Source organism: Drosophila mauritiana, chromosome 3R (genome assembly GCF_004382145.1).
Source record: "Drosophila mauritiana strain mau12 chromosome 3R, ASM438214v1, whole genome shotgun sequence".
Taxonomy (NCBI): domain Eukaryota; kingdom Metazoa; phylum Arthropoda; class Insecta; order Diptera; family Drosophilidae; genus Drosophila; species Drosophila mauritiana.
Window position 1 is genome coordinate 8,413,782 of NC_046670.1, and position 16,806 is coordinate 8,430,587.

Sequence of the window (16,806 nt, forward strand, 5' to 3'; positions counted from 1 at the left end):
TTAATAATAAATTAAAATAAATACTTCATGTGGTATGCCTGTCAGTCAGTAAAATATATTTCTGTACTTCTCAATTAATTTAATATTTCAAACTGCTAAAAAAAACTCGGATAAGAACTCAAGTCGCTGCGAGTATAAATATAATAATTTTATCTGCATTTTTAAAGAGAGTAAATTCTGCAGAGAAAAAGTTTACTTTTTAAATCAAAGCATTGCGAAAATTTATATAATGACCTGTCTTAATATTTTAGTATTTATTTAACAGACAATTGTTAGAGAAACTATATAAATATTTAGCAAGAAATTCAGAATTTTATAATTATTAGCTTAATTTTTCTCATTAATTTCTCTGTGTGCATTCGGAGAAAATAAATCGCAATTTGAACGCAAATGACAAACATTTAAGGGTTCCTCGCTATTTAGTTATATTTCCCCATTCGCACATCGAGCGTCGCTTGCAACATGGATTATTTTAAAGTTTTCGAAATTGTATTTCACTCGGAAATCAATCCCTTCCTGCTGATTCCCTTCGTTGCAACGATTGCACTTACGTTGTCTTGCTATTGCTATCACTGCTATCAGTGCATCCGCGATCGTCGAAGAGCTCGCATCGAGGAGCAGAAAGCACAGTTGCCACTGCCACTGAGTCGCATGTCCATCACGCCCGGTTGCTCCATGGTGGCCAGCACGAGGCTAACGCACAGCCGGAATAGCGTTGACATCTATTAAAACTAGGTCTATTTAAAAATCATACCTTCGGAGATAAATCAATAAACTAATAAACACTTCTGCGATGCTTTAATCTTAAATCTTTAAACTTAAGCTTATGCTCAAGACATAATCGCGTGTCAAGTGAAAGTGAGGATTTAATCTAATTTTTTTTGGTACAGTGCATCACGATGACTGACAGTCAAATTCACTTGTCCTACTTCATCTGCGGTCCGGTCTTCATACTGATGGTATTCATGTACTTCTACTATTGGTATCTAAATGTCCGCGAGTGTCGTAGATCGCGGGGGCGTGAAGCCACGCCTGCTCTGCTGGACGATATCTCTGTGGAACGACTGCAAGTCTATTGACAAAGCGATTGGGATTTAAGTTCATGTGAATCACTGCACTGCGAGAAATATAACTTAAAACCATTGTAATAATAATAATGAGTTAGAAATTAATTGATAATTAATTAATTAATAATTATATAAAATAATGTTAAAAGTATTTCTAATTAGTTGCGTATATTAACATGCTTTCTAGACTTGTAAATAAAATGTAGTGATTTTAAAAAATGAACCAAATCGTTTTTAATTATCAATTTAAAAAAATAAGTAATGATATTTCTGCCAAGTGTTAAATAAATCTTTAATGACATTTGATTATCACAAATATTAATACTTATATTATTAATTCTTTTCCTGAAATGAGATAAAGGAAAGTAAACAAAACGTGTATTTAAAACGAAATGAATGTAAAATGAACACTAGTCACTGACATGTTGTCGCCTTGTTTACAATCGGTTATGAATGATTCATTCTGTATCTGAATACCAGTGTTTTTATATGTCTCCGCTCGGATCGCATCCATAAAAAGAGTTGCCTGTTGTGTAATAAAATGTTTGATGAGTAGCAGGAACGAAGTACCTTTAAGTACAACTTAAGGTGCAAACGTGATGTCTGTGGGTGTGTGTTTGGATGGGTGTATTTTGGGAGTTGTTGGTTGCTTACGACGGGCCATAAATTTAGCCAAAAACTTGGCTATGCATCTTCGCTGACGTTTCCTTTCACGACCTGCAAAATTTAGAGCTGCACGGCGGTTTTGATGGTCCTCGGTGGCAGGACGAGATGCGCTAATAAATGACATTTTCATTCACATCCCGGCAACGAAGTCGTCACAGGTAATAAGGAAAATTAAATTAAGCGAATTAAGTTGCCAAAGTGTAAAGTGAGCTTTAAAACAAAGGAAATGGGAGGTACTTCAGTTAGAAGAAAAAATTATTAAAATGCGAAAACGTGTTTCTATTGTACACACATATTAATATATGAATTATGAATTATTAATACATATTTTTTGATGTGTATAAAACAAATGAAGAAAAATATTGCATTTTTTTTACAGTCTGCAAGTTTTTCTCTTTGTTTATTCTGAAAATTCTTGGCTGTTATCCTTACATTGATGCTCTTGAAAATATTATTTTTGGATTTTCTTCAATAGCAACTTATAAATGAATAAAAATTATCTAAAATGCCAGAAGTCTTACCCTTGTAAAGTATTCTTTATATTCTTTTAAATACCTCTTAATACATTTAAAGAATTTTAAATTATCTTTCGCATTTAGTTCCTAATTTCTTATTATCTTGCCAATTTGTTAAGTTTTCCTAACGTTTTAGCAGCAGAGTTTCCAGCAACTTATTTGGCTCTAGTTTCCCCAGCCAAATGCAAATCGAATTGAATTAGTCAACTTTATTCGCTCATCATTTTGGGTAACTTTTAAGCAATAGTTGGATAGATCGTCGTGAATATATATTCTTTATTACGGGACCCATTCAGCCAATGACTGCTGCTCCTTCTGCCACTGCCGTCTCCCTTTCTGGCCAAATTGAAACGCTAAAATAATTTACGGCTCAACTGACCAGCTTCGGCTGCTCCTTCGTATCCTGCAGCAGTGTCCTGCCATCTCCTTGATGGCTGGCACGTTAAATGCCATCGAAATGCTCCCAGTTGGAAAATTAGTTTAAAAATACGTTCGTTCGGCAAAGGATGCCTTGTGTTCTGCAGCTTCTGCTTATCCTGATACCCTCTGTTGGAAATGATATTAAACTTCTTATAAAACAAGAGATTACTAACATTAAATAAGCAATGATTGAAGTGTTTAAATAATTGGTTTAAGCAAAGTTTAAATCTTAGAAATTGGTTTTAATTTATCAAGCAAAATAGTAACTGAAAATTGGTTATTAATTTTGATTGATAAATAGTCATCAACTCTGACAAGTTCATATTTATTTTATTATTTTTTATATATCATTGTAAAAAATATTAAGGGGTATTTTAAAAGTCGTTTGAATACTTTTTAGTACTTCTAGCTTTCTTGTGCAACAGCACGCGACTTGCGTTCATGGTGGCGTAAAAATTCACTTAGTTGAGCTACCCGCCCACCCCTTCTATTTTAGCCAACTTAGCCGGAGAAATGGCGACAAAAAAATACGAGTACCAAGAAAATTTGGTAGACTCTTGCCCAATAAAATGCTCGTGTTTTACAATTTTATTGGGTGACGCGCGGACTCATCAAATATTTAAATAAAACGATACATTCGGCGCTCATTTTTCCATTGTTCGCGCTACGTTTAAGTAATTGCGTTTTGGTGGACACATGTTTTACATTGAGAAATATGCATGTGTGAAGGGGGCGGGGACCTTAAATCATCTCCTGTTTATCTGGCGACCATAAATTAAGGCATTAGCCGTCGTCCTTCCTTCGAATTGCATCGAACTGTTTGCATTGCGACCGTGGCACTTGGCCGTGCAGCTGCTGCCGCCAAATGTGGGGTTTACACTGCGGCCCGGGTTAACCGCAATCGAAGTCGTATCCTTAAAGAGATAACGACCCCACCAATCCGGCCCACTCTCCTGGTCATTAATGGCCCAGAAGAAGTGGGCTTGTGCCCCGGAACTAAAGGTACTAGCATCGATGCACATGTAGATTTTTTAATTTCAATGAAGTATTAAGTGCATAAAGGCCATATTAAATGCAACTCTATCCATGTAAATATATAAAGAGGCTATGCTTATTAAGTAATTATACAGCACTTTATTCTCAGTGCACTTTTATTGGCATTGTTTGATTTAGCCGCCGAACGAACCATTTTCGCACTTGGAACTTTTGAGTATTGTGGCCAGTCGACAAGGCGGAGGAGACACTGCTCGGGAAAATGTTTTGGCTGGCCAAAGAAACGCTTTTCGTCCTGGAAACCACCACCCTCCTGCACCACAACTTGCCACACTTTGTTTGCTAATGAGCCAATTTAGTTGCATTGAACGCAATTGCATCGTGTGTGTGCCTTTGGTCTGGCCGCCGATACTTGAAACTTGGCCAATACGTTCTGGGCCAAATGCCGCCTTGAGGCTGAGGTGCCTTGCTTTGAAATGGTAAGTAGGGTGCCGCCATCCAAAAGTGGCAGTGTGCGATGGCACCATTCTCACTAACAGCAATGCTTGAGGTTCGGTAAAAATTAATGTTTTATTAAGGTTATTATTATTAATATTTAAGTAAAAAGAATATTGAAGCTAGAACCTCTTGTGCATCACGGACATCAGATACTTGCGACAAGCGTCCAACGAGTGTCGGCTCAAATAGGAAAACTGGTTGAAGTACTTGCCACACTGTCCACATTGATGCTGCCACTCGTGGTGGCCCATGGTGCGCTGATGGGAGCGCAGATTGGACCTGAAATCCCAAAGTCATAGTAATTAAAATGATACCAACTGGTACATATCTAAACTTACTGATCCGAAAAGGCTTTGCGGCAACTCCCATCAGGACACACAAAGGGCTTTTCACCAGTGTGCGTCCTTATGTGGGCCGTCAGCATCCAGGAATGATGGAACTTCTTGTCGCAATCACTGCACTCGAACTGCCCGTCCCCCCGCTTCAAACGCCTCTTTTCCGGCAGTTTTCTTTGCTGGATTGGCGGGAGTTCCATAGTATTTGATGGCACTGTCTCATTAGCCAAAATTTGTCCTTTCCGCTTGAGTTTCGTGCGATTTAGCTTGGACTTAGCCGAGACCGTAATGATGCCAACCTTGATGCCGTTCCTGGTATTCGGGATCGAATCAAAACTTTCGCCTGCCATTTTCAGCTCCCAGATGGTATGACTGAGCAGAGAGCTCTCCGCGATTGGTAGAACACTCATCAGTTGGATGCCCAGTCGCTCCTCCATTTCCCTCCGGACCACAATGGGTATATCGTCGCCCTGTCGCCAATCGCTGCTCGGTTCACTTTGGCCAAAACAATAGGTGAACTTTACGTTGGTTTTGGGCTCCGATTTAGTGCATAACCTGCTGTGGTGGTTGATTTTTGGTCTGGGCATAGGTGGCAAGTTGGGAATAACTTGACAAAAACCTGTAAGTTCGAAATGTATAAGTACCAGATGGTCGAAAGCTGCGAATGCCTTACCTTCATATCGGTCGTAGAATCGTTCCTGCTTGCCATTATAGCGATCGGACAAGAAACTGCGAAATATTCTTGGCATGATTGCTAAATTCACCTTACCACCGAGCTGCTGTCAAATTTTCCGAATTTTTCAGGCCCCGAAAAGTCAGTGAGCTTTGTAAGCACTGATTGACGTTGCTCACTCGATTGGAAATTACACTTTGCCAGGGCAGTAACAATGCACTCGAAAAAATTGCACCATTCTCGATGGATAAGCATGTATAACATGAATAAGTCCTTCGAGGATATTTACTCCTAAGATTAATTCTATTTTCTCAGCGGAATAATTGGTAATGTTTCGGTTTGTCACTTTTGAAAAGTAAATGCCTTTTTTTACATCCAATCAGATCTTATTTACAAAGGGAACAAATTAGTTTACTCAGTGGTCTATTGGTGTTTATTCCACATCACCACAAGATAATTCTAACACAAAGTTATTTTATAAAAAATTTATTTCTGACTGAAATTTGACAAACAAAATTATGCCGTCGGCAACAAAAAGTTTTGATTTGGCAAGGAGTCATACGTACATCGATAAAAGTTATCGGGTGTTGGTGACGAAACAGGTAGGTATAAATGCTTATAAAATATAAAAGAATTCATTAATTAACTTAAAGGAGGGCGAAAAGTGTTGCTTGTAAATAATTCTATTTAATTTAATTACTGAAATGGTCAAAGTGGTGTGAAAAAGTAATTGCAAATATCAAAATTAAAGCTGTTAAAAAAGGTGGCCTCTCTATTGTCTGGAAAACAGTTAACATTCTGATAGTAATCGAAAGATTTTGCAAATCGAAAAAAAATACGATTATGATTTAGGAATATGATTTTCCTACAAAGCTGAACTGCATTATTTTCTAATGAAATTAAACATTTATATGAGTTTCCTTTGGAATTGAATGTCTTTTATTATAACTATAAAATATATACTGCCTGAATATATGTTAAATCTTAAACTCTAAGTGTGGATTGATTTAAATCCTCGGGAGAAGGCGAATCCAGTGGCGTTGACCGCCGAAAGTGAAGTAAACAGGCAGCTTTAAAGGAGCTGGCTGGCCATTCGGTGAATGCCTTCGTTGGGAAATTCAAGACGTAGCACTTAAGCAATCTTCCTGTTAAAATTTTTGCACACGAATCCGGGATTGCTCTCAAAGAAAGAGAGGGAAGAGAGGGCTGGAAAGAGATGGGGCTAGAAGCTGGGCAATAAACAAAGCACGAATGTGTTGAGCAATAAAATTAGTTGGCTTGGCTGTTCGCATTCGTGTGTGTGTGGGTTTGTTTAAGACATGCAAAGACGTTTTGCAATTTCCCTGTAATCCTGTTGTGCCAAGAGCAACCGAGGCCACCCAGCCCACCACCCACATCCTTGGACTGCTTGAAGGACTATTCCGTTGCAGCAGCTCCTTCAGTAAGCACTTAAGTCCCAGCTCACTATTGTGGGGAACTTTTCAATTGTTCGACAGTTCGCTGCGCTTATTTATTTGCATTTTTTATTTGTCCGTTTTGAGTGTGTTTTGTAATAAAAGCCGGAAGAGAAAACATTTATGGCATCACCCCTACTCCCCAAATAGTTCATACTATTCACCATTCCTCATCCAATTGCGATCTCGACAACGAGTTGTACCAACAGCTTTATTGCATTTATTTGGCACTTTATTACCGCCAGCTCGTTGTTCGGCTGTTAAATGGCCGAAAAGGACCACAAAATATTGGGCCAGCAAATTACTTGGTCATTTCGGAGTGCATCAATCTCGACGACAGTGCGTTTCACAGCAAATGAGTTCGATTGCCGAAAGTTGGGTATTGAACTTTAAAATCGAAAATAAATATAATAAATCAATTAAGTTCAAGTTACTAAGTACTGTAAGCTGAACTCTTTAGATATATTTATCTATGATAAATAAATTGGATTTATATCTTGCATTTCCATTATATAGATCATGTTATACAGCATGAATTTCCATGAAACGTACTGCATTCGTTTTCAACGAGTAAAAGGAAGACAATAGTCAAAGAAAATTGTTTCCAGTTAAACATTAATTCGTTTCGACAACAGCAAATTTGCTGTTCATTTCTCTGTGTCCATAAATAGTTCATATCTGTGGACCAAACAAATGACATTTTTCATAAACTTATATTTGCTGTGGCAAATGTGTGTGTGTGTTTGTGTGTTGAGAGGGGGCATCATGTGTATCATCGTGTTTTGCTCCAACGACAAAATCGCATAAATGCTTTCGACTGCCAAACAAAAGGCTGCCATGATGCAGGACTCCAGTGCCATTGAAAGGAAAGGAGCTGGTTCCCCGCCTCTCTGTTTATTTGTGTATGTCAGTCGGACTATTAAAAATCTATTTCAAGTACACAAGCATCGAAATTGCGTTTGTCTGCCGAACTCTTGTGGCAGTTGCACAGCATTTTATTGCGTACTCTTGGGCGGCCACTAAAGCTAGTAATACCCCTGCACTAGTCACTAGTCGCAGCTGGGCGTGGAATTAAATATGCACGTACTACAAATGAGATTTTTCTTGTTTTTTGTTTTTAGACTAGCCAACACTTTTTTATGGGCTGCTGGCGCAGCGAAAAGTGCCAACAATGAGCCACAAATGAGAAGTTGGACTAACCTTGTTACCTAATTAAGTTGTACTTAATTAACTTAGTATGCTTCTCATAGTTTGATGAAGTTTTCTACGAATGTACGTATGTGTTTTTGAACTTTGGAGAGTATCTTCTAGTATATGAACTAGAATTAAGCTTACTGGAAGTACTATATATCCATTTAATTATGCATCAAAAACTATGTTTATATGAGATAGAAAATAAAACTCGTATAAAAGCTATCTAAATTTATTTAAAGTCGTTCGGAGACACTTTGGTCTCCGTCATATTTATGGCCTTTGCAACACTGGTTGGCCGTTCGAGTCGCAGCCACGTCGAAGTCATCAGGTTGAGAATTGCTTCTTTAACTTTAATCCAAGGCACGTAAGCTACTTTTATTGGTGGGCTCCCAGAAGGCCGATGCCTTAGATTGCATTGCAAATTTTGTCATCAACATACAAATGAAGCGACATGGCTGGCTGTCAATCTGCAGATGCCGGAAATGCCGAAAACGAGTCACGCCAGGATTTGGCCGCCTTTGTGTAAGGACATGAAGCGAGCTTCACACTTCACTGTTTTCCCCAATTTAAAATGTAATTATTTTTGTTTTGCCTCTTTGCTGGCATTTCGTTGCCATTTGGCCAATTGCATTTTGCATTTGCCTTGAGTTTTTCCTTGAGAAAATCTGTCATAAATAAATACTGTGTTGAATTTACTAAAAATGTTTCTGTCATCACATCACATATGCAACAAATCCCAAGCAAATAAAAATTCATAATTTAATCAAATACTCGTATTTCAAGCTGCGACAATTGCCCTCAGGCGTTTGCCAATTAAATTTGCATGCCGCAAAGTGTGTGCGTGTGTGTGTGTAGCCAGAAAAAGTGTCAAATCCCGTTCTACTTGTCCACTTATTTACTAAAGAAAAACACAATTGTTTGCAGCATTTGCGGCCTGACCATTGCCGCAGCCCCATCAGCCACACCTCAACACCTTCCATGCCCATCCTGTCCATCCTGTTCATCCTTCCCATTTTATTCTATTCCCTAGAACACCTAAGGCCATAGCATAAACAAACTGCGACATAGGCAAATAGGACTTTATATCGTGAGTTTGGGGAAATTTGTTAATTTGTCCAAAAGTTTGCACAGCATTTGGCCAGCACGGTCTACGTGGCCAGCATAACAATGCAAAAAGAATGAAATGTGGCCAACAGCATTGGAGTCCATTTGGAAAGGTGGGGAAACTGTTGGCAGCCTAACGGCTCCCAAATTGCCACTGATGAGCCTCAAAATTGCATCAGCGTTTGGGATTTGTATTTTATTTTTAAATTTCTCTTTATTACTTATATGCTGTAAAACTTTAAGACATCAAGATTATTTTTAATGGTGCCATTGAAATATTAGAATATTAATGCAGAATTTATTTATTTGTTTTTAAAGAGCTCTATATTATGAATTCGAAAATAGCAATGATATCATTTCATTGTGCCGAAAATTCTAATTCTATATAAAATAGAGCAGGTAACTTCCTAATGATGTATAAATTCATTAATGTATAATGTAAATGAACATAATGTTTATTTTAAGCTATTTACTATTCAAACATTGCCCATATTAGACACATTTCATTCTTGTTATATTAATTTGAAATTAGTAGTGTTAGTAAACAAGAGAATATTTATAAAAACATGTTTTTATTAAGTATTCTAACCGAGCGACCACTGTAAATCGGTTGAAATTGATTAGAGGATCCGGCGCACACAGAGGCGCCCTGTTTGTTTAGTTTATAAATTAAATTGGAGCTGCAAACAAGCAAATTTGGCAAGCACGTATCCCCGTTATGGGTCTATTACTTGGCCGGAAGTGTGGCCAAGTGTCGAGGCGGCAAATTTGTGCAACGGAACACTGTGCCCATAAATAAAATATGGCATTCGAGCAACGAAACCACCGAACCCACTGGATTCGCTATCTTTGCGGTTTGTCCATGAGAATGAAACTGGCCGTCCGTAGTTCGTAGATTTTTGCTACCCATTTCCATTGTCACATGACAAATGCTCCTGTTGCTCCTGTTGCGAGTCCGAATCCTTTGCTCCTGCAATTGTTATTATTGCTGGCATTGTACTTTCGGCCATTCGGCCGATCCATTTGTATGCTGGCCGTGTTTGTTGGCCACGGCGATAAGTCATACGACTAGCTGGCACGTACGAAATTTATTTGTTCAAGTTTGTTTGCTTAGCTCGTCGGCAGCAGCTGCGATCCTGCGGCCAAGGATATGTGTATGCCGAGTGCCCCGGGCAATTGCATTAATCGCTGCATAATTTACACAGCAATAATAATGTTTGCCGATGACAAATAAATATTTATTGAATTAACCAGAAAAACGGGCCCGCAAGGCCAATCTTATCAGTGGCGGAACTTATGTTATCGTAATGGCTTTAAAATAAGGAAGTGGGATTCATTGAAGAATTCGAGAAAGTATGGCTAAGTTTTAACGTTTGTTTAATCTAAGGTCATGAGCAAAAAGTATATATTTAAATTCTTATTTATATGCTAATCTGTAAGTTGATGAGGTAGCTTCTTATGAAAAGAGTTTGCTTTAACATACTTAATTACAGAAAAGAGCTTGAATCATTGTATTTACAAATGTATCTTAAATTACTAGCTCATTTACTGAATCTCTTGCGAGCTAACTCATTTTCAAGTCAGCTTGGGCATACAAAAAATCGCAATATGCGTTGTTTATTGCACTGCCCACAGTAAAGAAAACAAGCGGCGTATATGCAAATTTAATTTGCTCAACCACACACAGAAAAAGAGCACACACACACACACATGTGCAGAGCGTAGGTCATAGTCGCAATCGTAGCATACTTTTCAGCGCCGCAGGACATTAAAAAAATGGACTGTGGCTGCCTTTCCCCGACTTCCGGCGTCCCCGTCGTCGCCACATTTATTTATATGAAAATAATCACACATGCAAATTAATAATTTCATTTCGCTTTGCTGCCACACAGATGAATGTTTCCCGTTCTATTGTGCCCCGCATGGCAAATAAACTTACGGGCCGGCCAAATCAAAAATTTAGACCATAAATAAAATTGTGCGAGTAAAACGTGGCCCAAAGTGCCGTCGAAAGTGGGGTTTGGCCGGCTTATATAACAATAAATAGATTTTGTTTGGCCAAATCTGTTGCACATTTGTTTTTGCTTATCGGGGCGAATAATTTATGGGCTGGCATAAAAATCCGCATTTCATTCTGGGCTTAGTGGCTCGACTGGCGACTGTCGGGCGATTTATCAATTTGCCACTTTAAAGCTGTTTCGCCGCCATTTATTTTGTTTGTATTGTAGTTTTTAAATAGCAATAATAACTGTTAATTTACATGCCGCAAGTGTCAACAGGCCGCTGGCCATTTCCAATTACGAGGTCCCAGTTTTTTGTTTGTTTTTATTGCATTATAGCAACGCCTGTTTTTTTGCAATTTCTTTTTTTTTTTTTTGCCCCAACTCCTTTTTTCGTGTTCATCGGTTTCATGTTTTTCATGGCCACAAAGTACTTTATAAAATGCATTGGCATGCAAATTATGTTAAGCTCGTGAATTTATAATTTAATGAAGACACTTTATAGCCATAATTGGCCCCCCGTTCGTCCACCAACCCGAAAAAAAAAATCTCGCCTCCGCCAGTTTTCGCGTAATATTCTTCTTAATTAAATAAATGTGATCCAGCGATTGTGTTCATTGCGGTGATTGTATGCATTTTTTACATTATTGCACTGCACTTTTTTGTCGAATGCATAATTTAATTGCACTTTGTTCGCTTTAACAGAAATGTTCGAGAGGTCCTTTCATCTTGTTGCCTTGTTGCTTTTCATATCCAGCTTCGAGGATTAAGTCTCAGCCGAAATCCGGGAGAAAGGTGAGTGCAGCGCAGAGCAGCCAAGGCAGTCGGTTCGCCAGTGCATCTTCAGCTCATGGAGATGTTTATGCCGCGCAGGTTTCATGAATTTGGGTTAATTTGATTTGAATAGATGTTTACTACTAGTTAGTACTTGTATGACAATTTCTTCCCATTTCTTTTATGCGTTGAAATCCTTTTAATTTTTGGGGATCATGTTTTAAAATGCATTAGAATTCAATATACTTTATTGGATTTTTACAAATATTTATTTATGATTTTTTGAGAAACGATTAGAATAGTAATAGCTAACGATCTAATTAGGCACTGAAAGTGTATTAAAAACAAACCTAATATAATATACTATCAATAATGAGTTCTTTTTATATTAGTTTTAACTTATGACAAATTGTTTTATTGTGTAAATATACTTCCTATCCCTGCGACGCATAAACATCTTCCAAAACATTTTCCACCATTCTTCATTTTCGCGTGTGTTTCAATTAACTTTTTGCCGTGACTCCAAAAGATGCGGCGAGTGAAATGAAAATGAAAATGGGAATGAGATGCAGCTGAGGCTTCGCCTTGTATGATAAGCAGCTTCTTCGCTTGTTTGAACATAAAAATGCAGCGCTTAACATAAATTACGCATCCTGGCAGGTGAAAGACGTGTGTGTGCGAGTGTGTGTGTTCGAGTTTGGGTGTTCAGGTGCGAGGCAAGTTAATTGTTAAGTGCTTGCCGACTTGTAGTTTCGTGCAGTGTAGTTGCAGCTCCAGGATTAGCAGGCAAACTTTATCCATTGCTGTTTTTTTTTTGGGTAGGTGGAGGATATCGCTTCACAAAGTTGCCTCAGCCGGCGAAATTTCCGCAATTTATGTGGCAAGCTCGCCGCGAAAAGACCCACAAAAAAAAGAGGCAGCGCGAAAGTCTGTAAATTATAATTGCATATTTTCATATTTTACAATTGACGGCGTCATCCTTGTTGCGGCTGCTGTCAGTTTAATGAGAAACTAAGTGTTCGCACTTTTGCTATGCATTTAAATGCATAAAAACTCTAAAATTGAAAACTAATTTCTTTGTCTTTCAGCAAAGTTTAGTTTCAGAATTCCTGAATCTTTAGGAATTAAATTCTGTTTTAGCATGTATATATTAGTACTTTTCAACACCAAAGAAAAATCCGGAATAAAGTTGGAGAACCACGCTCACCTTTAAACCGTTCATTTGCAAAAGCCTTTGTACTTTCACGAAAATAAGTGGCTTAGAAAAAAAAAACAAGTAGACTGCTAGGTTGGGAAAGCGGGCTTCCCAAATTCTCTTTGGCCAGTTGGTAGCGGCAATGGAAAAACTTTCCAGTCACCTCAGTGCGCACACATTTTTATAAACATCTAATTGGCAAGAGGGAAAACGAGTGTGACAGTCGAAGATTGGCTGGAAAAAAAGAAAGGATTCCATGCGCCCGAGGGCCTCTGAATGCCTGACTATTGTTGAAATTCGGATCGCCTTGTGGCCAGGTCTGCTTTTCCTGCGGAAATTATTTCACACTCGAAACCATTTTCACGAAATTAGTTTTTCTTTTGGCATTGTCAAGGTGCAAATCTCAATTGGCCCAAGGGAAAATGCTGGAAAAGCGGGAAACTCGGGCACGTTTCAGTCGAAATGAAGTTGCATATGTATGAACCAATCAAGAGTTAGTTAATGCAGATACAATCCGATTAATATTTTATAATTTCAGGCACGATTTTCAATTTCATCTGCAATCTACATTTTTCTTATGGTTTAGTTTCTGGATTTTCTGAATTTAATATGTACCTTCATTTATGATAATTGTGATTTATACAAGTAGGCAAGACTCAATTATTTGAGATATTTTTAAATATTTATTTCACTTACAATTTGAATGAAATATTTATCTTGAGCATATGCTGCCACTTTTTTGCAGTGTACACTTCGTTTCTTGAAAGGTATACGTTTTTTAGGCCCACCCTTGAGGCTACTAGACACGAATTTGAATGTTAATTTCCAAGACATCTTGCCCGTTCCCAACGCCTTTTGAATTGGAATAGAAATCTATTGGCCTTGGGAGTGAAAGGATTTTTCGAAAATAAATATTATGACGTTGGACTTTGGCCTTTGTCTGAATCCTCGAGTCGAGGACTCCGGCACTCAAATTGCGTTTTGAATAATTTAATTTTGGGACAATTGTCGCATCATTAAGTGAAGTAGCTGCGGCCTGCTGGCCATTAGAACTCCGTCAGCCAAGTTAAGAATCATGTTTAACAGCCCGACAGTCGCTTTTCTTTGTCTTTCGTGGCAAGCAGCAGGGATTAATTTTCCATTTCGCCAGCAACTAATCCTGTAAACTATTCCATCCGCCCGCGATGTCTAGCTCCTTTTGAAGTAACGAAGAACTTTCCACTCTTAGCCAGCCGCGTTTGTTGGCAATTGTTAAATGCAATTGAATTTATAAGCGGGCATAATTAAAATTAAGCAGCCGCTGCCGAAGATGAAAGTTTTTGCAAGTGTTGCACTTCCTGTGCCGAAATTCGCTTTTGAGTGGCTTGTAAGTTTGCTCCTGTTCGGAAGTGGATTGTCCTGGCGATATTCTCAGGATGCCACTTTAAGCAGACAAAGGCTGGCCAAGAAAAATATGTTCAAAGGAAGCCTTGCCCATTTCAACAGAATAAAGTTGCTTAAACAGATTAAATTTAATTGGTAAAGATAGTTAATAGAATTATTTATTTAATGCTTACTTAAATCTTAATTATATTTAAATTTTCAGCATTTTAACTAGCAGAAGAATTACAGGATCAATAATTATGGAATAACAACAAGAATTTTAATTTCTAACTCAGCATTCAAAGTTCAATTTGTGTCTTTTTATCACCATTTTATTCGACTAGACATAATTAGTTTGATTTTATCCGATTAAGCCTGCAATGCGGTATATTAATAGATACGATTATGAGTACATATATATTACTTATTTAAAGTGTAAATAAAGGTAATTTTGTGAGCCACCTCAAGTCTTTTTCACAAAAATGCAGTCTTAATCAAATAGAACTTAGAAGCCTTTTAGTTCTGCCTGTGTCGCTCTTAAAGAAAAGTTTCCATTATATGTAGCCACGTTCTCATTAGGAAATTTTCCAATTCCCAGAATGCATAAACTAATTTAGCTGAAATGTTTTTGCTTACAAATGGGCTGCACATCCCGCCAGAGGATTTCATCACTCCGTCAGAGCAAACTGCTCGAACTTGGCATGGAAAACAAACGAATTGCCAGAAATCATCGAGTGAGGAACTCGGCGACAGGATCCGGAAACTAAAATTCCTTGCACTCGCATTACAGGCGACGACGGCCAAATGAGTCGTCGTCCCTGGATGAAGATGACGAGGCTGACGTGGACTTCGATGTGGATGCCGCATGTGGCTGCCCCGTGGTGATGTGAGTGAGTTGCTCCATGATGGAAATGCCAAATGGTTTGTGTCTCTTTATGGGAATTGTTGTTTGTTGTTCATTCTCCTCGAGCTTAGTCTTAGTTTGCGTTTTGTTTTTTGGCTGCTGCCTGTTTAGCTCGGCAGATAAGCAGCTCTACTTAGATTGCGGATTTCGTGGAGAGGGATTTTTATTCACAGATCTCTTTTATTTCCCAAAGATTGGAATTTTTTTAAATAAATCAACGTAACAACATTTTTTATGACTTTTGACCAATTAATCACCAAAAGTTAGATCACTAAACAATACTAAAAGGATTAAAATACAAAACATTCACTTAATTAAGTAGCTTTTAAAACTTTAAAGCTCAATTAGCGTGTTTCTTTATGTGTCTCATTAGTTATAAATAAGAATTTACTAAATGGGTGAATCTGAAGCTAGAAGATTAACATTTAACAGCATTGAATTTAGAGGTTAACTAAAATCATTATAATTTTGGGCAGAAGAAAATAGAAAAAAAAACCTGGTAGCGATAAAAAGTAATTTTTTAGATTAAATTAACAAATCAAAATGAAATATGTAAGGTATATTTGGTCTTATATAATTAAATTAGTATATATACTACAATATTGCCAAATTGTTGGGATGGGTTTCACCCAAATTAATACAAATATAATTGTTTAGTTTTGTACATTTTTGTACAATCTCAATCTACATCTCTGTAACGTTAAAAACAATATTAAGAGTACAGTTTGAGCTATTTATTTTTTTGCACTGTGTCATCAAAAAGACAATAAATTAAGAGCTGCAGAACAAATCAATACATATATAATAAAAAGTCCCAATTTCCACTTAATTTGTACTTAACTAGAGTAAGGCATTTTGATTAACTAAAACCTTTGGTCTTCAAGCAGCGACTTCGTTGCCATTTAAAATAAAAATGCCATTTAATTAAGTTTAAAATTTATGCCAGGCAAAGAGAGCGCTAAATGGCTTGGAGCTATGAAATAAGAACATGACAAGTGAAAACAAGAGCAAACAGCCGAGGCAAATAAATACAACATGAAATAAGGATAAAAAACGCCGATGAAACCAAAGAGCAGTAGATTTAAATGCAGTTTGTTGCAAGGATATTTTTTGTAAACTTTACGCATTCGTCGCGACGACTCGAATGCTGAATGCCACGCCCCTGCGCCCCTCCCCACGCCCAACGCTGTATGTTTGGCATTTCGGTTACGAAAGCCCGAGATCACGAGACCCAAACGAGCAACATTGTATGGCCCGAAAGAGAGGTAGGCGGTATGGGGGTCCTTGAGCTCCGCCGACGAATGAGAGTGTCGAACCCTCCGCCACCCACCGCCCAACGCCCAGCCACCCACTGGTGGCGCCCCCTCAAGGCCACCCGCCAATGTGTAGGCGACATGGACGAACGCCGTTGGTTGGCCGTCGTCGGCGCCTATGTAAACGAGCCACGCATGTGTGCCGTCTGTGTGTGCCTGCGCCGTGTGTGTGCGAGTGTGCGTGTATGTAGGTGACATGTACTGCGTACTGCAACAGGAGTCCTGGCAATGGCCAAAAAGGCAGCGGAGTAAATGCAAAATCTGTAGGGAGCCCACACCACCAGCACGGATCCGACCGAAACCACTGCGAAGCCCCCATTTGGAAAAACCCACCAGTGC

General features: G+C 38.3%; 3 protein-coding genes across 3 annotated transcripts; 2 read left to right on the forward strand and 1 right to left on the reverse strand.

The window, feature by feature from the left end:
• The first annotated feature begins 448 nt into the window (after positions 1-448).
• LOC117144020 (hemotin) lies at positions 449-732 on the forward strand. The gene has a single exon (XM_033308976.1). The coding sequence runs from the start codon at positions 463-465 to the stop codon at positions 727-729; it is 267 nt and encodes an 88-aa protein (XP_033164867.1). The 5' UTR covers positions 449-462; the 3' UTR covers positions 730-732.
• Positions 733-893: 161 nt separating this feature from the next.
• Positions 894-1,155, forward strand: LOC117144021. The gene has a single exon (XM_033308978.1). It carries the CDS (start codon positions 900-902, stop codon positions 1,077-1,079), a length of 180 nt encoding a protein of 59 aa, XP_033164869.1. The 5' UTR covers positions 894-899; the 3' UTR covers positions 1,080-1,155.
• A 3,079-nt stretch (positions 1,156-4,234) lies between these two features.
• LOC117144425 (zinc finger and SCAN domain-containing protein 2) lies at positions 4,235-5,551 on the reverse strand. The gene is made up of 3 exons (XM_033309568.1): positions 5,168-5,551; positions 4,498-5,113; positions 4,235-4,438 (listed from the first exon to the last, which is right to left on the reverse strand). Exons 1-3 carry the CDS (start codon positions 5,241-5,243, stop codon positions 4,279-4,281), a joined length of 852 nt encoding a protein of 283 aa, XP_033165459.1. The 5' UTR covers positions 5,244-5,551; the 3' UTR covers positions 4,235-4,278.
• Positions 5,552-16,806: the final 11,255 nt, after the last annotated feature.